The sequence below is a fragment of the Phocoena sinus genome, chromosome 6 (assembly GCF_008692025.1).
Source record: "Phocoena sinus isolate mPhoSin1 chromosome 6, mPhoSin1.pri, whole genome shotgun sequence".
Lineage (NCBI taxonomy): Eukaryota > Metazoa > Chordata > Mammalia > Artiodactyla > Phocoenidae > Phocoena > Phocoena sinus.
The window spans coordinates 23053963-23080860 of record NC_045768.1 but is presented as its reverse complement, the minus strand read 5'-3'; the positions used below and the strand labels follow the sequence as shown (position 1 = coordinate 23080860).

Sequence of the window (26898 nt, the reverse complement as noted above, 5' to 3'; positions counted from 1 at the left end):
CGTGCGGGCTTTCTCTAGTTGAGGCGAGCGGGGGTTACTCTTCGTTGTGGTGCGCGGGCTTCTCGTTGAGGCGGCTTCTCTTGTTGCGGAGCACGGGCTCTGGGCACGCGGGCTCAGTAGTTGTGGCATGTGGCCTCAGTAGTTGTGGCTCGTGGGCTCTAGAGCGCAGGCTCAGTAGTTGTGGTGCAAGGGCTTAGTTGCTCTGCGGCATGTGGGATCTTCCCGGACCAGGGGTCAAGCCCGTGTCCCCTGCACTGGCAGGCGGATTCTCAACCACTGAGCCCCGAGGGAAGTCCCGTTTTACTTATATTAAACTTGTAGTTGAGTTAAGCATGCACTTTTCATTGCAAACAAACATTAGACTGAGAACGCTTAGGAGTGGTGACAGGCTACAGCCATACCTGTGCCCAGAGCGTCTGGCTCACAGTAGGCATGCAATTCATTCATTTAAAAAAATATTTATGGAGAGCCTGCTACCTGCTACACACTGTCCTGATGCCGAGGTTGCAGTAATGAACCAAACAGACAAAATCCCTGCCTTATAAAGTGTACTATCTAGTCAGAGAAGAGACACAAGAAACAGATAAATATATGATATACCAGGTGGAAAAAGATGCACCGGAGGAACTTCTCTGATCACCCTATCTACTACAGCAGTCCTGCTTCCACTCAACCCTCTCACTTTATATCTCCCTACCCTGCTTTAGTTTTCTTCAGAGCCTTTACTTTTGGCCCTTGCTGTTCTTATTTACTATAAATAAGTAATATTATATTTACTTGTTACTTTCTGTCTCTCCTACTACAATGTAAACTCCAAAAGAAGAGAGACTTTTTTCCCCAACTGCTGCATCTCCAGAACTTAGCTCAGTGTCTAGCACACACTCACACCAGGTACTTTCAAAATTGTTGAATAAATGAATAACTGGGTGTATCCAACTTAAGAGATCTATTCCTGTTTTCCCACCCAGCAGTGACCCATCTCCCTTTGGGCTCCAGCCCTCACACCTGTCTTTCCCTCCATCCAGTTCCTTGGGTCACCCGGGTGCCTTCACAGGTGGTGGGCTCTTTGGATCCTCATCTCCCACCTCCCTCATCGTGCCCAGCACACTTCATTATACAAGGGAACTATTCGATGAGTATCTGCTATATTGGCTACTATGCATATGTAGTATTTCACTTTTATCTAGCGTTCCTGAAAAGTGTTCTTAGGGTTCCAGCATTTTTCAAGAGCTACTGAAACGCCTTCAACGAAGGCAGCTCACGTTCACAGAGAGGCAGTGGCTGTGTCCACTGTCCTTGATTCAGGCAATACTGCACGGGGTTCCCGACCATCTGGAAGCCCGGATCACAGAACAGACTGATTCTGGAGCCTGGCTTTACGTCTCCTGATGCAGTTCGCAGATGAGGCACTGATCCTTCTAAAGGTGGGCAATCTGAGGGCAGAGAACGCAGGTTCAGAGCTTGTCAGTAACACAGTGGCAGCATCACCAGGTTAAGGGGGTTCAAATCATATGTTGTACCAGCGTTTGAGCGCCACTCTACTGACATTAAAACAAGATAACATGTAACCAGATCACTGGCAGGCAAAATTTCTGGAAAAAAAACTATTGGAGTCAACAAACAACTTTCCCTCTTCCAGCAGAAGTCTGCTGAATATTTTTTAAGGAAAAAATAGTATTTTAGAATGAATAAAATGTTCTTAGGAGTCATCCAAAAACATGAATTCTAGGATACCTTCAGAAACTTGTTTAAACACACGGAATTTTAGGAGGCATTTCTGATCATTCAGAGTTTGACTATTCCGTATGTGGATCCTAACACCCATTTCTTTTCTCTCTGTGCCACCTATCCCTAGATGACAGCTAGGAAGTACAGAGCCGAGAGAGTACCCCATCTCAAACAGGAGGATGGGACTTCGGGGGGCATTTAAAAAATTAACTATATCCCTCCTCTCATCCTATTTTCCTTATCTTATTTTACCTTTGTTTAAGTTTCCTGCACAATTATTTTGTACCCTGTTACTCAGAATGTATTTAACTATTAAAAAATAATAGATCCTTCGGATGAAGGTGGGGTAAAATGAATTTCTAGGTAAACAATAAACTGGCAGACATATACTACTTGACCAGTAGAGAATCAAATGTCTTCTTTTGCCAGAAAATCCCAGAGTAGTCAAGAGACAGCAGAGGCTATGGAAGAAGGAAACTAACCAGAACAGAATAAGCTCTTGGAATCGATCTTCACTCTGCCCACAATTCCTGACAGGAAGTCAGGCCAGGCTAGCACATTTCCTTTCCTGAGTTCCTCTGGGCATGAGGAAGCCAGTGATTTCACCTGAAAGTTTAAAAACACATCTTTAGATAAACCTCACTTTTTTCCAGGAAGACAGAGTTATTATATCTCCTACTGAAAACCTTCACAGAAGTGTGGAGGGCAGTGGTGGGAAGCAGACGTTTGGATGTAGAGTGTGATTTCAGGGGCAAAGGAAAATTCTCTTCCTTCCCTCTCTCTCCTCCACCCCCACCATTCCTTTTCCCAAATATTTCATTGTAACTGGAATTCTGAAATGCTACCTATAGAATTTCTTGTCTAAAACTTTGCAGTGTATTCAGGTGTTATAGGGGCTCTCCCTTTCCAGTCTCCTGCCTTCTCTCTCTCATCTGGAGTTGAGAAAGCTGAGGTTTAGGCAAGTTCTGCCACTATAATGATAAGAGCACACACGTGCCAAACAGTGTCTCAATCTTACATGCAGGATTTTGTTCCATCCTGCCAAAACTCCACTATGCAGTTCTATTTATCTTTCACAGATTAGAAAACTGAAGCTCACAGAGATGGGGTAACACGTTCAAAATCATCAGAGTGAGTTCGTGGTAAAACTTGGATTTGAACCCAGGCCACTGGACTGCAGACTGGCTTTAACCACTAGCCCAGCTGTTACTCTCTGTGTGTAATCTTGTGCCAGCCCTAAATTTCTGCTTCCTTAGTCAGAGGGATTGGAAGTAGTCTTCTCTACAATTCTTTCTAGCTCTGAAACCACAAGATTTTATGAAACAATCATGTCCAATAAAATTGTAAAACATCACCAAGAGATTGAAAAGGAGATTCACTGAAAGTTACTGTAGATAATCTGTGCCTGGCTTAGTCTACGACCATAACATCAAATGATATCGGTGGTAAGTTCCGGAAACTCAGAGGTGTCAATAAGATATGGCATCGTTAGGCTGTGCACATTTGTACTAGGTTTGTACCTTTGCATCTCATTACTGTCATACACTGAAAATGGAATTGACCTGCTGTGGAGACAGGACATAGTCCCAGAGGTTGAGCTGGCTTATGGAGCCCACAAAAGACTCAGCTGGGTTGAATCCCTCTCCTTTTTTGTCTTGTTCTTGCCCAAGAACTAATGCGCCACCACCTAAAGAGAAAGGAGAGAAAAAAGAAGGAAAACTGGCCTGATCGTTATTTCTAAAATGCTAACTTAATGAAGGCACAGCCTATATAAATGTATCAGGGAAAGTTACTGACAAGCTAAATTATCTACATTTGCTGCATGATTTATCAGTAAGATGGATTCAATATTTTATATACCAACTTAAGAAATGGTCAAAGAGGATTTCGAGTATTATATTGGATCTATATATATTTAACTATAAAACTAGATATATACATATATAAGCATATAATATTTTATGTCAACAAAATAGCTAAGTCCTATTTCGCCTCCTTTGTTCTAGGAAATCACCCTCCATGACAGATTACCAGGAGCTGCTCTTCATCTTTTTATTCTTCAGCTTACAATGATTAAATTCCTATCATCAATTCCAAGGAACATTCCAGTGGCCACCTAATTGCAAAATCCAATGGAAACTCTTCGATATTCACCTATTAACCATTTCATTCTATTAAACTGCCCTTCCTGGCATACATGATGGTCTGTGTTTGCCCCTCCAGAACTACCCTTCCCCCTTCTCCACTCTGCTTTGCGTCCCCAAGGTTGACACCTATGGACTACACCACCTGGTTTCCTCGGCCCTCTGGCTTCCGTTTGGCCAATGGAAAGACCAATTAGAGGTAAGAAAGTGGGATGAGAGAGAAGTTTAACTTCCTGATTACCTTTCTCCCAGGCAACAGATGGTAGGGGTTGCTTTCCTCTCTCTCACATCATCGCTCCCGCTGGGTGATTTCTCCCCATCACTGCAGGTTTGCCTGCTTTCTGGCAACAACTCCCCATACTTGTCAATTCATGTCCATCCCTTGTGATTTTCCATTGTTGCCAGTCATGGTGTGTTTTACTACCACATCTTGGTTCTCAAGCATGCCCACACCTTTGGAAACAATCTCTTCATGAAACTCTTCAGTTACCCTCCTTGTGTGTTTCCTGCCAGGAGCCCGACTGATTCTACTTGGTTTCCATGACAGCATCCTCTCCTGGTTCTCCTTGAACCTTTCTGCTCAATCTCAGTCTCCCTTCTCTGCCTGCCTCTTAGACTCTGATGCACCCAGGATTCCACCCTAGCCTCCTTCCTTCTTCCTTCAGCTATTCCCCCTATCTGACCTCACTTCTGCCAATCTATGTCTATAGAGCCCTCATTCATGATTTCCCAACCTACGTCTCTTTCTTACAAAATTAATCATTAAAATTAATACATACACATAGAAGGAAATTTGAGAAAAAAAAGTACAAAGAATTCCTTCTACCCAGAAACAATCATTTAACAGTCTTGTGTATTTCTTTCTAGGTTCTATATTCTTTTAATTATTTTTTTTAGTATGTGTGTGTGAGAGAGATTTTGAAACACACAACACAGGAGTCTACTACGTATGACGTTGGAAGCTTGCTTTTCTTCTTGAACATGTTCTCATTTCATGAGTTTTAATAGCTATTTTATCATGTGAATGCACAACGATCCATAATTTTCTTCATTAACTAACTTAACAACCACTCCTTATTGGATATTGGGGTTGTCTCCAGGTTTGGTACTAAGATAACACTGAGATAAATATATTGATACGTAGATATTTGTTCAGATCATTGATCCTTTCTTTTCAATTGATTCCTGGTAGTGAATTGTTGGTTGCGTGCAAAGGGTTTCTCTAAGGCTGTTGATGAAAGTTTCTGAATTGTTTCCCAGAAAGTCTGGATCAGTTTTCACACCCTCCAGGGCCCTATAAGGACATTCACCATGCTGAATCCTTGCCAAGCATATCTTACCACTAAAAAGCAACTCTCAATTTGATATAAAGTGGTATCAACCTATGTTTGTAGCTGCACATATTCCTGGGATTAAATTCAAACTCAATATGCCTAAAACCAAATACAGAATCTTCCCCCACCCCTGATTCCTGCTCCGATAATTGTCCTTTCCCGAGAGAATTCCTATCTCAGCTAACAGACCCTCCAATAAATCTGGTCACCCAAACTGCAGTCAGTCATTCACTAGGGTCTGTCAGTTGGAGCTCTGCAATATTTATGGACAGTAATTCATTCTTATTGCTATGGTCAGACAACCATCTCCTTGGGTGGCTACTATTATAGTTCCCTTGTTTTACTTTCCTATTCCTTTAACTTACTTTCACTCTTCTATTAGGATGTAATTTTTTTTTGAGATAGAAATATTCCTTTTTTTTTGAGATAGAAATATTCTTTTTTACCATCAGTGAAATAAATGCTCATTATGAAAATATCAGAAAAGAATAAAGAAGAAAAATAAAAGCCACCTGCAATCCCACCACCCAGAGAAGGGAGAGTTAAAAACAAGAATACTCTAAATTAAACACAAAAAGGAGCCACCACCCCACTTCCCAGGATGATGCCACTTGCTGCAGAAACGCTTTTAATGTTTCCTTATTTACTACAGAGAACCTCCAGCCATTCCTCCTCATATGACATGTATCACAGAAGGACCTAGATAGTGCAGGCTTACTGCCAGGTACAATGCTGAGAACACTGGAACATTGAATACTTTTGCATTCCTTCAAACAAAACTCTCTAAATATTTGTTTAAAAGTATTTTTAGAAGAGAGTTTGAGTTCTATCAGAGAAAGGGCCTAACAGATGGATAGCTATTAGCAGTGCCCCAGCTTGTACTCTGGATCTACTTGTATACTGTGTATACTGATCACGAACCAAACCTAAAATAAAAACAACAAACAAAACCAACCAACAAAAAACACCAGCAATTAATCTCCTCCTTGGAAGACAGTTTAGTAACCACCCACTGTTACTTCAGCACGCATCTTGGTAGTCTTAATATACATCCCAAAGGCATTTCTTACAGAGTCACACAGCTCACCTAGGAAAAGCTTCTAATAATTCACAGTCAGGATAATCAGGGGGTGGTAAATGGGAGAGAGAACTTAGCAAACTTGATGTCCATCAAAGCCCCACCGCCTCTAGCATCAGATGGAATTATATTCCTTTTGCTAAGACATACCAGGGATGGGCGAACCAACAGAGAGGCCCACACCGCCGTCAGATAATTTCCCATCGATATAGACTTTCCAGGCTCCATCAGCACTCGTCCAAGTGATTGCAATATGATGCCAACTGCCGTCATTCACCGAGGGACAGTCTGTTATTTTTTCCTTGCCATTCACATAAAGAACCCAGCTGCAGAAAGATTCCAGGGGATACAGTCATCAGTCATATGTCATAATCCCATCTGTGGGGCATGTTACTATCTTTCTTTTTTTCCTTCTTTTCCTTTTTTGTGGGTAAAGCACTTCGGGTAAAACCGCTACTTCTTTTTCGCCATTTCAGCCATGTTTCATAGAAGCAGATTTGATTACTAATTACTCTTTATTGTAGCTCACGGAAAACTGCTTTGTGTTTCTGAAACACTGAGGGGTAGGAAAAAGTCTCAGGATGAGCTGAAAGAAGTCAGTCCAACTTGAGATAATTCACCAACTGTCTATCCTGGAGAGACTGAGTCAAGAACGGAAGGAATGAGAGCTATGTAAATGTCAGTCTGGTTTCCTTCCTCTAGGATGTACGTTCCTACACCTCAGAACAGACTTCAGAGATCTCATAGGAAGTCAATCCTACCTCTCTGTTGCCAAAACAGTCACATGGCAGACGAAGTATATGGATCCAAATAAAAGAATAACTGGAACTAAACAGAGGTGACCAAACACAAGAGGGTTCCAACAACCATGTCACTTAGAGGAATGTCAAAGTTAACCAGCAGTTAAAAGTAAAATATTTTCAAAAGCACATGGAGAAAAAGAAGAGACTAGGGAAAACTGATAAAGAAGGTAAGAATTCATTGACTGACTCTCCCAGCATCTTCTGAGCCCCTATTCAAAGATGTTTATGAAAAAATATTTTTATTGATAAAACATGAATTGTCTCCCCTCTGTGTTTTCCCATTTTCCTCCCCCAATTCAAGCAGGCAACAGGTTTTCTCTTTCTATACATTCTGCCTCAGGGGAGGATTTTGCAAATTTCTTGGGATATTGTTTCTGAATGTTCAAGTCCATTAAGAAGAATGGGGTTTGAGGATGGGAAGATTCCCACCAGAATAGTGAGAATCTCATGGATTGATGAGAGGAAAGAGAGCTCAGTGGGTCCCTGAAGTCTGCAACCTGCTCACTAGCAGAAGGCCGCACATTTGGGAGGATCTGGGAGGAAAAGGCCATGTGGTGCATCACAGAATCTCTCTAGACCGAAGGCGTAAACTCTGAGCCATGACAAGGACTCCACATGCGGCGAAGAGCAGTAGTTCTGAAAGGACCACAGAGGCTGAGGCAGTGGATAGCTCACTGATCAGCAGGGTAGACAGATGACCAATGACGGGAGTCCTGCCTGAGTCTGTGGCTCCTTAGCAAAACTCTGTGGGTTTTAGATGATCTGTGAGCATCTAAGACAGGAGAAGCAGTCAGTAGAAAGAAATCAGAGAAACAACCGGGGCTGACTTGCCCAGAGGGATGGGGTTCTGCATTTGGAATGAACTGATACAAAAAGACACAGAGGAACGTCATCCGTGCACACACGGATTCGTGTTCAATACAAGTGTCTCCCAGGGGTCAACAGTGCCACTGAAATCTCTTGACTCTTGGCCGCTCTGATATGTAAATAAAGGAGCGCGTCTGAAAAGTCAGACTTTGACACTTAACTCTGCCACTCCCAGGGTGTGAGATTTGGGGGCAAAGCGTTTAGTTTCTCTTGAAACTTCATTTTACCTTTTAAGGGGCATCAGTTCCTCAAGTCATTGTGAAGCTCAAATGAAATAATACATACGAAAACACTCAGCAAATAGCAAAAGACAATACACGTATAAGGCGTTACCACTGAAACTCTGCCTCCTTCTAGGACTTGTCCAGATGCTCTGTTTGATTACTGTCACCCTGCTGTCCTGCCGGCACACCTGACCCCGCCCCCCCGCCATCACTCCAACCCCCTTGTCAGTTCTAACTTGGTGCCAGGATAAGTCCTAGCACAGCCCTCCTGACACCTCTGCTTACCCATTATAATCGGTTAGAAGGAAGGTATTGTCACTGCCATTCTCGAGTGCATAGGAGATTGGCGTCCCATAGTTGGTGGTGTCAGAGGATTTCATCCAGAACGTGCAGGTTACAGCACGGAGGGATGGAAGCACACCATCCAGCATGACGTAACCATAGATGCCAGAAACTTCAAAATCCAGGTTAAAACCTGCAGACTGTTCTGCAACAAACAAGAAAGTGTGAAGCACATACAGATGGTCAATAGACACGCGAAAGGAGACTCAACATCGCTGACTATTAGAGAAATGTAAATCAAAACTACCATGTGGTATCACCTCACACCAGTTAGAAGAGCCATCATTAAAAAGTCTACAAATAATAAACGTTGGAGAGGGTGTGGAGAAAAGGGAACCCTCCCGTACTGTTGGGAATGTAAATTGGTGCAGCCACTATGGAAAACAGTACGGAGGTTCCTCAAAAAAGTAAAAATAGAGTTACCATATGATCCAGCAATCTCACTCCTGGGCATATATCTGGAGAAAACGCTAATTCTAAAAGACAGACGCACCCCGATGTTCACAGCAGCACTATTTACAATAGCCAAGACATGGAAGCAGCCTAAATATCCATCAACAGATGAATGGATGAAGAAGATGTGGCATGTATACATATATATGGACCATTTTAAAATGTGGACCATTTCTAAAGCCTTTATTGAATCTGTTACAATGTTGTTTCTGTTTTGTTTTGGCCACCAGGCATGTGGGATCTTAGCTCCCCAACCAGGGGTCGAACCCACACCCCCTGCATTGGAGGACGAAGTCTTAACCACTGGACAGCCAGTCCCTAACAAATTCTTTTAAATAAAATCATCCGTGAGTATCTAAGACAGGAAACGCACTCAGCAGTGAAAGGAAGCTGAGAAACAGGGAACGGTTGGAAGGACAGGTGGGGTTGGGGAGTCATTAAAGATGAGAGACTCTAAGCACATGTGGGGAGCGATTGATACTGCAGGAGAGAAGGAGCGGGTCACTGCAAGGGCAACTCTCCAGCCCTGCTCAGGGCTCTGGCTCCTCTCCATTTTATGAGCCCCAGTCCTGCATATCCCACTCAACAGAACAAAAGTCCTACAGCTAGAAGACTCCAGTTCTCTGAGAAAGCAGTTTAGCATTGACTCCCAAACATACCCATGGATTCTGACCTTCTAAATCAAGTGACCTTTCAAAGCATCCTTTCTAAACATGCAGAGTTCTGCTAAATTAGATGTCCTCCATTTCTCCCTTACATCTCTAAGCTTCAGCCTCCTGTGCTACTGGAGATAACATGAACCAGTCTAGTGGGTGGCTGTGAAGAATGGGTACAAAATGCTTCGCATAGTTTTTGGTATATAGGTGGTGCTCAGTGCAGGTAAAAATTGACACTGTTATTATATCATTATGGTTAGTATCGTTATTAATAACATTAAGTTCATATATACCTGTTTCACACCTGCTGCCTGAAAATCCTGGCTGACATTTACAACTGTATGAGTTTAATTCATCCACACAGGTGGCCTGATTTCTACAGGGGTTAGACTGACATTCGTTGATGTTCAAATCACAGTGTGGCCCTGTGAAGCCCACTGCACACTGGCACCTGAAAGAAAACAAACTATTGTAACAGAATAGCTGCAGAAAGGGCATTAGAAGCAGTCTCCAATGACAACACTGTCTCAAAAGACTCTGAAAAGCTGAAGTGCTATTATGATCTCTCTTATATGTGGAATCTAAATATATGTGTACACACACACACACACACACACACACACACACACTCCAAGCTTATAGAACATAAGCCAGAGACAGGGGGGTGGGAGGTGGGAAAAATCGGTGAATCCTTTTTTTTTTTCTTTTTTTTCAGTTTAACTAGATTGAATTTTTAAAAAAACCCTGAAATGCTGAAACATATTTTCCCCACTAAAACAGTGCTTTAACTGTTACTTTTTTTATTTCATTCAAAGAAATCTATTTAAGACAACATATATTTGAGATATTGTAGTAGCAAAAATAGAGTATAAAGCAGTTCTGGTCAAGGTGAAGTATTATTCATACATTGGGAATTTCTCTCCCCACAGAAGTGCTAGAAAAAACAAAAATTCACATATGTTAATCCACTCTCTATAACAATGAGGTACTTTACAGATGAGTAAACCGTGGCTCAGAGAGGTTAATTTGCCTGAGTCCTCTTTTTACTAAGTGCTGGAGGAGGACTTTGATCTCAGTCTAGTGGCTTATTCTTAATCAATATGCCATAGAGTCTCTGTGGTATGCAACAAACGCTTTAAACCCCTCAGAATGGAGAACACATCTAATGATGTCAAATGTTGACAAAGGTGTCATGAAATGGGAAATCTCAGTGAGTACAACTACCACTTGGCAATGTCAAGGGAAGTGGAGAGTTTGCACTCCCAGAGCCCTGTATGTCCATTTCTAGTACGAACTCTAGGAGATTACTGCCCAGGTGCACAAGGACACATATAACAAATGTTCACAACAGCATCATGGAGAAGCGAATGGGAAAATAAACCATGGTAAATCGTTCAGTGGAATACTAGTCAGCAGTTGAAATGAGCAGACTAGAGCCAAATGTATCAGTCTTGAAAATACATAGTATTGAGTGAAAAAACAAAACCCAAAATACAAAGGGATATATATACATATAATATACCACTTAACGTAACATGTCAAACTACACTATATGCTGTTTATGAAGTCATATACATAGTAAAACATAAAGTCTGAATGAGAAAGATATAAACCAACTTCAGGACAGTGATTACTATTGGGGAAGAAGAGAAATATGTGTGGGTGTTGTGCATGTGTGTGTGTGTGTATGTATGCATATTTGGAGGGACTCCAAATCTATCTTTAGAATTTGATTTTTTAAACACGAAAGATATAAACCAAATATGGCAGAAGGCTAAGGTTTGATAATTACTGTGATGAGTGCATGACTTTTGTTATTCTTTGTAATTTTCTGTATGTCTGAAATATTTTTAATTAAAAAGGAACTGCCCAATAAATGTAGTGAATATTGTTAACCAGCATGTTTATACGGGGACCTCTTTGATATTGGCAATAATATGAATAAATGGTATTTGGGGGTTTAAAAGAAAATCTCCGTTGGAATTGGCGTGCATCTTTATGGAGTTCTGTGTAGTTGAGGGTAAATCTATTTTGGCTGGAATTTCACTCATCTTTACATGTACATGTGTGATATCATTATGGCAGTTCAATATCTTTGTCTATGAAACAGATTCACTTTGGTGGCAACTAACATTCCTTTTGAATTAGGAGGGTTTACCTTCACCTTTCCTCTAGTTAGGATTTAGACAAATTTGGTATTCATCAATTGTTTTGGACCCTGGGGAGAGTTTGGAACTCTTGCTGTTCATTTGGAAATTCTCGTTGCCTATGGTTAGGGGCTGTATGCCAGAAGATATAAAAAAGCCCACGAAAAGATGATGCTACCCTGCTAAGACCTCATTTCCATATTAAGAGTGAAAGTCTCACTGGGAGAACTGGCTTCCTATTTCTTCCAGATAGTATCCTAGCTCTGTTAGGGGACGGTAATGGAAGGGGGCTGAACCGGAAAAGTACTGGGAAATGTTGCAACTGGGGTAGAATTCTTTGTTTTTTTTTTTGCTTTTAACTTTTGAAAACTTACAGAACCAGTTGCTTGTTGAGGGCAATAAAGTTTCCTAAAATTTTGCAAGCAAGACCAGTCTGTCTTTTGCACTGCAGAAGCCACAGATCCTGCAAGAGGAAGGGGATGGAATAGGGCAGACTTGATAGTAATAAAAAAAAAAAGTGTTGGTTTTCAAACTGTTTTCTACTGGCACCCTAAGAGCTGCCTCAGGAAGACAAAGTCTTTCTCCCCACAAACACTACTATTTTCAACCCCAAAAGCTTAGCTTTTATTGTTTTATTTGTTTACACTCAGATTTCTCCTGAAACAAGGGTTACTAAACTAAAAAAAAAAGTCTGAAAACCATGGTTACAGAATGTAGAATGGCGCTGTGACAGTAGAATTGCACAATTCCTATTTTAGCTAGTGGGAAACCTCCAGCTAAAATATAAAACATTTAAAACTGGGTGTTATACAGTGTCTCTGCATTTGCTTCTGAATAAATGTGCTTCCCTTCATCTTTTATGACTTCCCAAGTATAGAACAGTGGTTTCCAAGTCTGGCTGTGCATCAGAATCACCGGGGAACTTAAAACATACAGGTTGTCTATTTTAAAACTATAGACTTTACCCAAGACTTAGGAAATCAGAACATCAGGTGGTAGGCTGAAGCTACCATAGCTTATCCTTGGGCTAGGATTTGGGAAGGGCTGACTTGGAATTCAAAGTAATACTCTGGAAAGACTGCAGAATGGCTGAACAGTTAAGATAATAAAAATAGTGAAAGGAGCCAGACTTAGTCTTTTACCTGAAGCTATTGGCACCGTCCTTGCAGGTAGCTCCATTTTTGCACGGTTGGCTGAAACACTCATCCATGTTGATTTCACACCGGTTGCCCAAAAATCCAGGCGGGCACTTGCACAAGAAGCCCCCAAGCTGATCTTCACAGACTGCATTATTTAAGCATGGGCTTGACTGGCATTCATTGACTTCCGTTTCACAGTGTAGGCCTGGGGATGGATGAGGACGAGAAGGAGCCCGCATGTTAACCCCTTGGGAAAACTGGGATCAAGGTGCTGACTCCTTAGGGCATGCTGCTTCTAAAGGACGGGAATGGAGGCTGCAGAGCCACTGGCCTACCAAACTGGTTTCACAGCCATTCTTCAACAAGCTCTGGCTTTTCTACATCATTTTAGGACTGTGTTTTTGAAAATCTGCTCTTTCAATCTTACCTCTTTCTGAAACGAACATTAGCAATGAATATCTAATTGAGACAATGTTAAAAAATGGAACTAGCAAATTTAGTTCAAAACGTTCCTCTGTTTCTTTGACCTTGCCTCTTTCCTTCACTGATCATTTTCTGTTTTGGACTTCTTCTTTATCAGTTAAGTGTAGATAGACAGATATTTTAACTCTATTATATAGCATCCATTCACAATATGATTTTATATAATTTAACTCCAGTTCCTTCTTGAGTGCTTGTCTTAGCATATCAACTCATGTCTTCTTTCTCTCTTTCTGTCTCTATATACACATATATATATACACACACATGTACAGGAACATATTAGTTTTCTGAACTGTTTTAGAGTAAATTGTAGAAATGATGCCCTTTTACCCCTAAATACTTCAGTGTGAATTTCCTCAAAAATAAGGACTCTCTCTTATGAAATCACAGCACACTTGTAAAATCAGAAAATTAATATTAACTTATATAATATTACATATATATATATGTAATGTTCGTAAATGTAATGATTTCTGGGGCTTTACAGAACTCTGTGACAACTAGGAAGAATGGAAACATCTTACCCATGTATCCTTTCACACACGTGCAGTGATAACCAGCTAAGCCATCAACGCAAGTTCCTTTATTTGAACAAGGACTGGAGCTACACTCATTTATGTTTTCTTCACAGAGTTGACCTGCAAAGAATCACAGAATATTTGAGCTGGAGAAAACTGAAAGGAATTTAAGACTAATCGGTTTTCCAGCAAGTTGTTCAAGCGTAATAGGCAAAACGATTGGAAACCACGGCTAACATGTTTGTGAAAAATTTTGCTCTTTGTCAAATACAAGTATTTGCTGAATAATATTCCAATATATGTTATATATATGATATCTATCTATCTATCTATATGTATGTATGTATGTATGTATCTACCTACCTACCTACCTATCTCACATTTTCTTTATCCATTCATCCCTTGATTTATACTTAGCTTGTTTCCATATCTTGGCCGTTGGCTATTGTGAATAACGTTGCAATGAACGTGAAAATACAGATATCTCTTTGAGATAGTGATTTCATTTCCTTTGGATGCATACCCAGATGAGGGATTGCTGGATTGTATGGTAATTCTATTTTTAATTTTTTGAGGAACCTCCATGCTGTTTTCCATAATGGCTGCACCAATTTACATTCCCACCAACAGTTCACAATGGTCCCCTTTTCTCCATGTCCTTGCCAGCACTGTTATCTCTTATCTCTCTTAATTTTTAATTAATTTTTATTGGAGTATAGTTGATTTACAATGTTGTGTAAGTTTCTACTGTACAGCAAAGTGAATCAGTTATACATATATCCACTCTTTTTAGATTCTATTCCCATATACGTCATTACAGAGTATTGAGTAGAGTTCCCTGTGCTATACAGTAGGTCCTTATTAGTTATTTATTTTAAATATAGTAGTGTTTATATGTCAATCCCAATCTCCCAATTTATCCCTCCCCCTCCTTTTCCTTTTGGTAACCGTTTGTTTTCTACATCTGTGACTCTATTTCTGTTTTGTAAATAGGTTCATTTGTGCCATATTTTTTAGATCCCACATATAAGCAATATCCTATGATATCTGTCTTTCTCTTTCTGACTCACTTCACTTAGTACAATAATCTCTAGGTCTATCCATGTCGCTGCAAATAACATTACTTCATTCTTTTTCATGGCTGAGTAATATTCCATTTTGTGTGTGTGTGTGTGTGTGTGTGTGTGTGTGTGTGTGTGTGTGTGTGTGTGTGTGTACACACCCCCACACACACATCTTCTTTATCCATTCCTCCGTCGATGGACATTTATCTTTTGGTAATAGTCATCCTAACAGGTGTGAGGTGGTAACTCATTATTTTAAGGATTCCAGGGTTAATATTCTAAGAACGAGAAACTTTCCCCTTACCTGTGTAACCAGATGGGCATTCACAAATGAACTCCCCAACTTGGTCTTTACAAATTCCATTGTTGTAGCATGGCAGTGAGCTGCATTCATCAATGTCTGTTTCACATTTTAAGCCTAAAATGCAAACCAGACACTGAAGGTCAATCAAAGAGCGGATTAACAGAAACAGAACCATGATCATTTAAAGATAATTATCCCAATAATCTGAATTTATGTGGAGTGGTGGTGGTGAAGGAAAGGGCAATATTTGTTAAGAGCTACCATCTAGTTAAGTATTTAATGAAGTATTTACCTCTCTCTAAACAGCTTTAAGATATCCTTATAAGGATACATAAAAGATAGCAAAAGATCCTAAGTTAGAAGTAGAGGGGGAAAAAGGGAAATCTGGAAGCATAAAATAGAGCCAGGAATTAGTTTAATTCCAAAGTGAAAAATACAGTCATATATACTTGCTACCAAGGCCACTTGGCGGAGGAGGGGTGGCGGGACTAAATCCTGCCAGATCTCAGCTCATATGTCAGGTATCCTAGAATGGGGTGCATCTTCCCATAGGGTGCACACAGGCTTTCTATGGGCTAGCTCTGCCGAAACCCAGGTTCTTCTGCACCAGGGGGTCTCAAAGTGTGGTCCCCGGACCAACAATATCAGTAATCCCCTGGGAATGTGACAGAAATGCAAATTCTCACAACTTCCCTAGACCTACTGAATCAGAAATTCTGGGATTGGGCTCCAGCAATCTGTGTTTTAAGAAGTCCTCCAGATGATTCTGATGCACGTCAAAATTTGAGAATCATTGTCCTATATTATGCTTTTCTCAACCACCTCTCATTTATAAAATTCTAGGACAAGTTCATTATTTCTTGTGGAATGTTGGGACAAAAATTTTTATAGGAATTGAAACACACACACGTGCACATATGCACATGTTGAAATAAGTGGAATGACAACATTCTGTATTTTGTTTTCCAACTTCTCTTTTGCTTATCTTGTGGTGAATTATTTAAATACCACTTTCTCATTAAAAACACTTCATGTTGGCGGCATAAAACTCGAAAAAAAATGTAAAAACTGCATTTCTGGAAGAAAACAGGAAATTATTTTAAATAAACTGCAATTTTTAAGATATAGTTCATTTCTCCTCAAAAATTATATTTCTGGACTGAGCTGGAATTTGAACCAAACTGCAAGAAAACATAATTCTTGCATAATTCCTACATAATCAAGTTCAAAGCCACGCTGTTTTTCTAAGCACAGCTTCCAGAAAGAAAGAAAGCAACAAATCATGGCCATTCATGAGAACTTCCATTCATGTGAAGCAAATGAGAGAAACTGGAGTTTGTTTAAAAATGTTTATGCTGGACAATCTGTTCTATGTTGCGTGTCATGCACTTAATTTGTGTTAGAATGCAACCTTGGACACGGCCTCTGGAACCGTATCCCAATTTAAATCGTGAGTTATGATGTGACTTTTCATAGAGAAGATGATTCTTTATTCTTCCCCCAAAACGTGCAAAGAAAACTGTCATTCGTAAGATACGTATGCTTTTTTCACTTATTGGTTTGTCTTGTTCAACCAAACTTTTGTGCAATTATACAGTCTAATGTATCTTATGGCGTTTATTTTTAATGTTTCAAAGTTTGATACTGCAAGCCACAATGATACTGTATGAAAAACACATGAAAATTTGCATTCCTCTGTGTTACCTGTATATCCAGTTGGACAGAGACACACATAACCACGCCCAAGTTGTTGGCAGGTTCCACCATTGTGGCAGGGGTTTAAGAAACATTCATGGAAAACCTACCAGTGGCAGAAAAGAAATTTATCAGAGACAAAACACTATTTGTTTCAAAGCAATTCTGAGTAGGGAGCTAGAAGGTTTACATCAGGTTTCGGTTTCCAGGTGAGTCCAGCTGGACGGCTGCCTGCATAACGCTGGGACCTGCCATATATGGGCACAAATGCTATATATTATTCTTGAGTGATGTTCTGATAAACCCAGGCAGTGTTGCTAAATGCTGGCTCCATTTAAGGCATTTTGAAAAGTATACTAAGGACAGGCCCCAACCCAGACCAGCTAAATCAGGAATCTGTGCAAGTGGTATCTGTGCATCATTTTTAAAAGTAAGCCAGTGGATTCTAATATGTCTGTGTCCATTACACGCAGTTTCAAACATGACTTATGAAGCCGTTATAAGTGAGTATGTTTGGATGTAGGAAGTTAAAATAAGAAATATAACTTCATTATCCTCCTTAAAAATACTTAAAGCCAAGGAATTTATTATGACATTGGGCAAGGTGCATTCAGAGTAATGGCTGAATCACCCAAAATAATTATTCTTAACTAGTCTTCAAAAAAATAAATGGAAAAGTTTTATGAGTTATGTTTCTTATTTTTTAAAAAACCCACAACTTACTCCAATAAATGATTTTTATTTTTGCTGGCAAAAAATTTACATAACTTTCATGAAAGTTGAGTAACTCTTCCTGCTAATCGGAAAAGGCCTTTGGTTAATCCAAACGCCCTTACTCAAATGATGGGTTATGCTCATGGTACATGGTACATGTTAATTATTAGCAAATCAAAAGACTCCCCACATCTACAATTCTCTGTGCCAGACATCGCTGGGAAAAATTCCCATTTCTGGTACTTAGAACTTCTAATGCTGCATTTTTGGAAAGTTCATTTCATAAGTCATAAGCAAATGTAATTATTCATTGATAATATTCATGAGTCTTGATCAGGTGAAGTTTCAACTCTGGTAGTTTTCCTCTGTGGGACATGTATAATGACAAATTGTTTTCCAAGAATTCCATTAGAGAAAATTTTATGAATATAAAATGGACTTGCCTGACTGCTGACTTCATACTTCTTTTTGATATGTCCAGGAGAAGCAACGGGCACTATACTTTCCTCTGCTGCTGAGAAAGTTGAACTAAAACCTAATAAAATTATGGGAAAACAAGTGAAAAACATATTTGTGTGTAGTAGATATTACCAATAAATAGACTCTGTTTATTTTTTTTTTCTTTTTTAAAAACTGAAGTATAGTTGTTTTACTGCTAATTTCTGCTGTACAGCAAAGTGATTCAGTTATACAAATACATACATTCTTTTTAAAAATTCTTTTCCATTATGGTTTATCATAGGATATTGAATATAGTTCCCTGTGCTATACAGTAGGGCCTTGTTTATCCATTCTATATATAACAGCTTACATCTGTTAATCCCAGCCTCCCACTCCACCCCTCCTCCAAAAGCCCCTCCCCCTTGGCAACCACAAGTCTGTTCTCTAGGAGCAGACTCTATTTAAATACCATAGTCAAGATTCTGATTCTCAGAGTGGGCAAAGCCACATATATTTTGTTTCAGTAATATAAAGAGAGCACAGAGATGGACTGAATTATGTCATTAAATTCTAGACTTTTAGAAATTTGGAATTTATCAAGTTCGACACTCCCAAAATAAGAATCTCTGAGTCACTGTCATCAAAAAGACCTTCAAAAGGATAGTTTAACACATCCAGACACCCAAAGGCACTGAAAATAGTAATATTCAGAATTGAAGCTACCGCAGAGATAAACAAAAGTCTCCAACACAGGGTTACATGAGAAATGAAGTATATCATCTTACTGGAACAATCTGTGATGGATCTGGCACCAGTGATGGTTGTAGTTCCATAAAAGGGACAAGATAAGCAGAAGGACTTCCCTGGATTGGGTTGGTAGTAGTCTCGAGGACATGGATAACAGGGCATTAACCCAGAACGAGAGAACTCTCCTACTGGACAAGGCACTGCAAAAGTAAGAACAAATCATTTGTGCTTCATAGTAGTATACCCTACCTCTAAAAGAAGCTTTGGTTATAAGAAAGCTGTCGCATTGCTAATATTTTCCCTTGCACGTACTTAATACCCAGACCATTTTATCACCTAGATAAATGTATTGTTGTTTCCTTCCCATCTTTAACAACACACAGCAACTCAGGAAAAATCAGAATTGGCCATATAATATTGTGTTATGATTTTTCCACTTAACTTTATATCATAAGCAAATCATTCCCCAAATCATTAAGTAACATGGTGTTTAACAAATGAAAACTGTTTAACAAATGAAAACTCATTGGCAGACCATAATCGATCTCACATTTCCTCTCCTATTGAACACTTAGCTTGTTTCTACTAGTTTGCTATTATAAATAATGCTGACATGAAATTTTCTCTATAAATTTTTTAATATAGCTCTGATTATTTCCTTGGGATAATACTTGACTTTGAGTAGTTGAGTAGTTAGAGCTAAAGATATGACAATTTAAAGCCAGAAATATGTCATGCCCAAATGTTTAAATAATGCAATTTACAGTCCCATTGGCAGCGTATGAAATCACCCTTCTCACTGCATGCTCAGCCTTCAAAATGATTATTTAATTTTTTCCTACTTGAAGGTAAAAATGGAATCACGCTGTTATTTTAATTTGCATTTTGATGATAAATGAAGTTGCGCTTTTTACGTTTACCAGAAATTTTTATTTCCCCTGTAGAGTTGTCTATTATTTATTGGGGGTCTTTTATTTTTAAAACTTTTAATGTCATTTTGGGTTAGACATGCTTTTCGTAAACAACATGCAGTTGAATATTATCTTTTAACCAAATTGGAAATTCTCTTGCCAAGATTTGGTGGAATATAAGAAAACAGCCCCAAACATAAATTTTGGTTACATTTGGCAGAAGGATAGTGGGGTAGAGTACCCATGATTAAATCCTTGGGTTGGGGTTTTAGACGGTGATCCATAGACAAATTCAGGTGGAGTGTGTGAACTGGAGTCATTTGGGTGAGCCCTAAAACCATTATAAACTGAGAAAACTACTAAAACTATTAAGACTTGTCTGCATAAAATTAAGTATAGAAGACAGGACACAGGGAAACAGCTACTCAGGATATCAGCGTACTTATCATTTAGGTTTTGGATTCTTGATAATAAAAATTAGTATAGCAGAAATAATTACCAATATGGTTGAAAAATTTAGAGATACACTTGAGGCTCAAGGGAGCATGATACTTCAAGTGATGGCATCTCTTTTTTATTAGTATGACAATAAACATTAAGTAAATGACAACACATCTGTCATAATCTCAAGACGCTTTGATCAAACTTCTTAAGCAAAAAGAGCCAGGCAAATCTCTTGTAAAAGAGCTCTTTTACGTACCCAACTGACAAAACGTAGGGAGTCGAATCAAGAGATGGCAGAAGATAACATAGATATTAATGCATATTTAGAAAAAAAAATTTCTGGCGGCTACATTTGCTATATTCAAGAAGAGCTTTAAACTACAAGTATCTTTGTTTCACCAAGAATAAAATAATCTACTCTGTTACTAGATGTAGAGAGGGCTTTGCACAAACATATTATAAACCTATAGGAGTTTAAAATGGGTTTTCTGATTCCCAAGTTTCCAAAAATGATTGTCTATTTGGAAAAGGTACCTTCCAAATAGCTAATTAGTCAATTGGAAGCATAAATCTTCCACTGATAAAAGTATACATTTTCTGTTTGAGAGGATATCTATGAGTGTGCATGATATGCTAGAAATATAAATGCTGCCACTTAAACCCAAGATGCTATAATGAATTAAACTGTTTTTTTTCCATATAACTTTTTTCAGTAAAATCTTAAAAAGAAGAAAAAGAAATCTTAAAAAGAAAAAAAGACTGTGCCCCTAAAAACTGACAGAATTATACTGTCAGTTGTAGCACATAATTATACTATAATTGTCAAAAATTATACTAAGATATAATAATAATAAAATCTTAAGATTAAAAATAAGCCAATTAGCATCTCAAAATAGCAAACATGGTGTTGTGATGTCTGTACTTTGCTTTTTGACCTAGAAAGTGTAAAATAAACTTTCATGTGGAAATTAGTTTAAATTACATTCCAAGGGCAGACAGTTGTCATCACAAATATACTTTCCAAGAGTGAATAATCAGCATTTAATATATAATTTATATATGCAGTACATATATATAAAAATATATATACACACACACATACACACACATATATGAATGTATATACATAATAATAGCACTATCTAGTACACAGTACAGTATTAAATACACATGCATACACACATGACACAGTTCCTAATGGACTAATGTCATAAGAAAAGATGTGAGAAAGTTTCATTTTGAACCTTGGCCAGAGAAACTGTGGTTTCTAAATCAAGACAAATGGAACAAAACTCTTCTCACCTCTTCTACTGTAGAGAAAGAGGAAAAAAGTATTCAAATATGCCAAAAGTGATATCAAAATAGAATTAAAAATAAAGCACTGAAATGACCAGGGAAAAATGTAACCTCACATGTCTGTCCCCTGATAGTATAAAGGAATAAATACAGCCTTGGAGCCATTGGTTTCCTGTGACAAAGCCAAAAGTCAAAGCCTCTTATTCTGAGCCTCCTTTTAACTTCATCCTACAGGGTTGGGCTAAGAAGTGTTATCATCCTGTACCACAAATAATCTTTCCTTCTATTGGAAACAACACCGTCACCAAAAACTCATTTGTGGGATTAATTATTTTGATAAAAATCATTTTTAAAAAATGGAAAATTTCAGGCTCTTTTGTAACCAAGACTATTTAGTATCCTAATAAGTGACAATCGGTGAAATGTATAAAGAATGTTACATTATGCTAACATAGTAATATACTTAAAGATAACTGCTGTATTTATTAATGATATTTTCAGTTCAACAGGCCAAAGGAGGCAAAAAGTGATATGTCAGCAAAAAATAAGATAAACTGTACAACATGCCCATAAAACATAAATCAGTACAGAAAGAGAAAAGAGGAGAAGGAGAGAAAGAAAGAAGGGGAGGGGGAGAGAGTGACAGAAAAGGGGTTGGCTGAAAACTAAGGAAAATATATAAGGGACTGTTTTAGAACTCACACACATTTAAATTTAAAGTAAAAGTAAAATGGTGTTTATCCAGCACCGCAAGGGAAAGTGTCATTACCAAATATTACCAGTTCCTACTCAGGAGAAGTAGACTGTGGTTAAACATATGCTAGAAATATTAGGAGAAATGGAACAGTTACCAGAAGTTTAGAGATTTCCTGGGAATTATAATTACTTAATTGCAGTAATTTGCTATTAAAAAACCTCAAGGCTTATTTGGAAAGTTAAAGGAAAAATTTTGTCAACTATGAACTTGTTTCATTGTAAAAATCTAGTTGCTTTTGTGGTTGGAAGGAAGGAAGGAGAGAGGGAGGGAGGGAGAGAGGGAGACAGACAGAGAGAGGGGATTTTTTCCTGCAGACTTTCTTCCATAGTTAGCTTGTATACTGACAAAATAATGGTCTTTGGCAGATCTCTTTCAACCATAATGTGAGGTTTTCTTTGACTTTTAATTAAAAAAAAAAAATCCACAGCTGGTATTACACAACACACATGGTTTCTGAGTTTCAAATAGGTCCTAGTCAAATTCTCTTCTCATCAGTGAAACATTAGGTTGGTGAACACTGCCCTCCCAATTCCTCTGGTCTAAGAGGCTTTCATCTACTGTGAAATTCTCAGAGTCAACCCGATGGAGCATATAAAACCTATAACTCACAGCATGTATTTCCTGTAGCACTTAAGTTATGAGGACTCCCAGGATGCAATGCTGGACACGCCCCCATCCCCTCCCTACCACCACACTCAAAGCATCTGTTTTCTGGGACTCTCAGCCTCTAAGTGGATGCAGATGTATGTATGATTGGGGTGCAATGAGGATGGGATGTGTGTGTGTGTGGCTTGAGGGAATGGGGAACCAGCAGACTGGCTTCTTAAAAACATCACTCAGTAAGGGAAGAGTTTAAACTTTCAGATTGCCATAGACCTTAGGTTTTTCAGTAAGGGTATAAAGAATGGGGAGGACTCACAATTTTTTAAAAAGTCATCTTTTAGCCAGGCATGCTTGTTCTGTTCCCAGTGATGTAGCAGAGAGAGGCCAACAAATTTTTATTTTTTGCAAAGTTCCACTGCAATTGCAAAGTCATTGCAGTTTATGGGAGTTTCTGGCAATAGGCTGACCTTGACTGTCAGACCTAGTTTCACTGTCATTCTAAGTTTTCACCTTTTGCTTTTGTTTATGGCTTCCAGTTTTTTCACTGCTGGAAAACTGTACTTGGTAGGGATGTTAGAACTATTTGAAAAATAGAACTCTAATCTTTATATTTCTATTTAAACCAGTTGTTCTCAATGTGTGGTCCCTGGACCAACCAGAATCAGCATCACTTGAGAACTAGTTAGAAATGCAAATTCTCAGGCCCCACACCTGACCTGCTGAATTAAAAACTCTGGGGCTGGGGCCCAGCAATCTATGTTTTAACAAACCCTCCATGGTGACATTTGAGAACCAAAATTAGTCATACTTTAGAATCACCTGGGGGAACTTCAGAAGAAAACCAGAAAACTTAAATCAGAATATCTGGGGGGGCAGAGACTGGGTTTCAGTATTTTAAAAATACTGATGTAAATGTGCAATGATTCTAGTATGCAGCCAGAGTGGATAATCACTCATGAAGATCTTCAAACTGTAGGGAATGAACGTTACAATTCAGAGGTTGTATTTTTAGAGTTTCAAGGAATGTTAGCCAAGACCTCATTTTATACCCAAGGAATCTAAGTTCCTAGTTGAGATGTATTTCTATCATATCATGTGGCCACATGGTTACAAATGTTGAGGGCTGGGACCAAGTCTTGTGCTTCTTGTGTGTTCCTAACGGTACCAGCACGGTGTTTATATTATGGGTGTTTACATTTAAGTATTGACTGGCCAAATAGAAGGAAACTCTCTATGAAGAGACGGTTATTTACATTCTTTGCATGCAGTAGACATATGGTTTTGCTAAAAAGATTCCACTCCTCCATGCGTAGAACCTAGGAGGCTTGAAAAAAAAGTGATGTCTAAGACTTAACCTCCACAAGCAGAAATGTCCACGGCTCCTCTCTTCACTGTTGAAGTATTTTCTGGACATACGAGGCATCCCCGGGAACCAAACGCTGGCTGATAGCTGCCCAGTGGACAAGATTCGCAGGTCTCAAGCCCATTTGATGAGTAGGTGCCTTGTTTACACTGAGCTAAAACGAAAAATGTAACGTGGTTAATAACGATGACATCAGCTATACAAAATTAGCACTGTGTACAATAGGATTTTCCATTTTAATTTACTCAGGATAGAATGAGGGTCACGAAGAACTCCAAGCATACATGTCATATTTTAGACTCCCCGTACTTCCGTATATTAAGTCTTAGGCTCATTTCCAGTTACTTGTATTATGATGTAGCACGGTGTTTGACACATAGAAAATGTCGACAAAGAGTTTTTGGGTGAAGTTAGAAATCTGCACCTCAGAAAGGCACACTCATAAGATCAAACTGTTACGGGGAAGCTTGTTTTTGTACAAGTTCTCAGCTTATACACTGTTCCCTTGAGTGACTGAAAACCCCCGAATGAGCTAGAGTCTCATGACTATGCTGGCACCTTTTTTCCCTCTAAATAAGAACTGGCCCTCTTACCTCCTCCTGCCTGCAGACACCATTTCATTTGAGGGTTGGCAGAGAGGAAGTAAAAGTAGTCTTAGCATCAGGCCCAGAGAGGTTAATTAAGCAACTTTCCCAAACTCATAGCAATGGTTTTGTAGTAGAGCGGGCTTAGGACCAGGTTCCCCAATTCCCAGTGCACTGTCCTTTCCTCCTGCCCTTCTCCTCCGGATGACTCTCATTTTCAGCGCTGCTAACATTTTTAGTGCATTTGCAATCACCTAGCGCTGCTCTCAAGTTTACGTGTCACGAAGTACCCACACCTGCATTGGCAACAATAGGCAAGGAGGAACAATTCTGCAATTCCTTCTTTTAGGTGTGTCTTACTGTAACTTTAAATGTGAAAGAAAATGTTTCCATCGGGAATGTTCATTGAGAATAACAGTAACAATATTTTGAAAGGACTGGATATTTTAGTAGCAAGAATAGGTGCATATGGGTCTGTAGTTATTCCTTTCCAAGTAGAGTGAATCTCATCATACCAATATTATTCTAACAAAAAGCAGCCTACTGCTTGCTAAGAGCCATGAAAGTCCTTTCCACCAATTAAAGTGAGATTCACTAAAACACCCAGGTTCATTGATGAATGTGGATTCGAGTTCTTGACAGTGGAGTTTGACTTAGAGCAATGGACTGTTGCAAAAGGAAAGATAAATGGACTTCTCTAAAGTGAGGGAAACATTCAGGTAACAGTTTGCAATTAAAAGAAAGAAAAAATCAATTAATGAAATTGCTTTTGGTAATGCTCATATTTCATCCTATTTGCCATTGAGATTTTACAACTGGAAACAAAATTTAGGCTTCTGGTCAAAATGAGCTCTAAGCCCCTACCTTTACATTCTGAGCTACTTCTTGAATGGAGATATTCAGTGTAAGTTCCAGTTGGACAGGGTTTGCACTCAAGCTGCCCTTCTTCATCTTGATAGGAGCCCATCAAGCAGCTTTCACAGACAGAATTCTCCAGAGAATAGTAGGTTCCCAAAGGGCAATTGACTGAAGAGAAAACAAGCAGGAAACACTGAATATAGCATGGAATGTGCTTTTTCCCTAAGGCATGAGAGTAATAAAGCCTGCTTCCAGATACTATTGTTTATGGGTTAAATTTTACTGCCAGAGGCTTACTCACATGATAAACCTTCCAGAAATGTATTCCTCTAAACCAACAGTAGATTCTTTTTTTTTTTTTTTTTGAGAAAATGCAAATTCTTGTTGACCAAGCTTAGTGTTTATATGATGGCGGCTTTGAAGTGTGGGTTAAAGTTCTAATAAACAAGATTATTCTGGAAACACACAGTTCGTGGAAGAAGAGGATAAAACAATGAATGTTTAGGTTAATTTAGGGCTTCGAGATATGAAAAATGATTTCATAGCTGTTCTTCTGAATGGTTTCCCTTATGAAATTGAGTGTCCATTATAGCATTATTTCTAGAAATAAAAACAGGCAAAGGTGGTGAGCCTAAAAAAAGTGAGTTAAGTCGACCCTTGTCTCTGATTGCAGGAATTACTGCCCACTGAAGGCAAGTCTGAGGCATCCTCAGACCCAAAGGCTCTGAGGAAACAGGCCAATTTTAGAACCTTCCTTCCTTGAAGATTTGGTCTACTATTTGGACGCCTGGAGGGCAGAATTTCTGAGACCAAAGTGGGATGTTAAATTCACTGAAAGGCTGCTATCGAAGTTAGTATTTTTATAGAGAGGACACTTGAAAGAATCACTTGGGTGATTCTGAGGTGTTAAGGTATGTAAGAATTACCTGGCAACTTATTACATTTCAGATTCCAATGCCCTAACCCCAAGGGGTCAGATGCATCCGTTTTGGGATGGGGCCTTAATCAAGCTGCATTTTGAAAGCACTTCAGGGTATGCTGACACAGGTAGTCTGAAGACCACAGGGAGAAATGCAAAATGCTGGCCAAGGCAATTCCTGATTTTCACTCACAGGTTGAGAAAGAAACAAGAGGAGGCTCGGAAAGACAACGTTAATTTTCTTTTGATGGACTGCGTTTATCACACTGTGAAAAACTCAAC

At 39.1% G+C, this 26898-nt stretch overlaps 1 protein-coding gene across 1 annotated transcript in view; it reads right to left on the bottom strand.

Moving 5' to 3' along the window:
- The window catches only part of SVEP1 (sushi, von Willebrand factor type A, EGF and pentraxin domain containing 1), a 183517-nt gene that overhangs the window by 55846 nt on the left and 100773 nt on the right, over positions 1–26898 (bottom strand). Inside the window, 14 exon segments of the mRNA XM_032636134.1 lie at positions 1263–1433; positions 2211–2334; positions 3291–3415; positions 6435–6610; positions 8464–8665; positions 9923–10080; positions 12919–13120; positions 13923–14036; positions 15285–15398; positions 16989–17085; positions 18137–18228; positions 18920–19081; positions 24248–24409; positions 25704–25865. Of these exon segments, the coding sequence (XP_032492025.1) occupies positions 1263–1433; positions 2211–2334; positions 3291–3415; positions 6435–6610; positions 8464–8665; positions 9923–10080; positions 12919–13120; positions 13923–14036; positions 15285–15398; positions 16989–17085; positions 18137–18228; positions 18920–19081; positions 24248–24409; positions 25704–25865 (2061 nt within the window).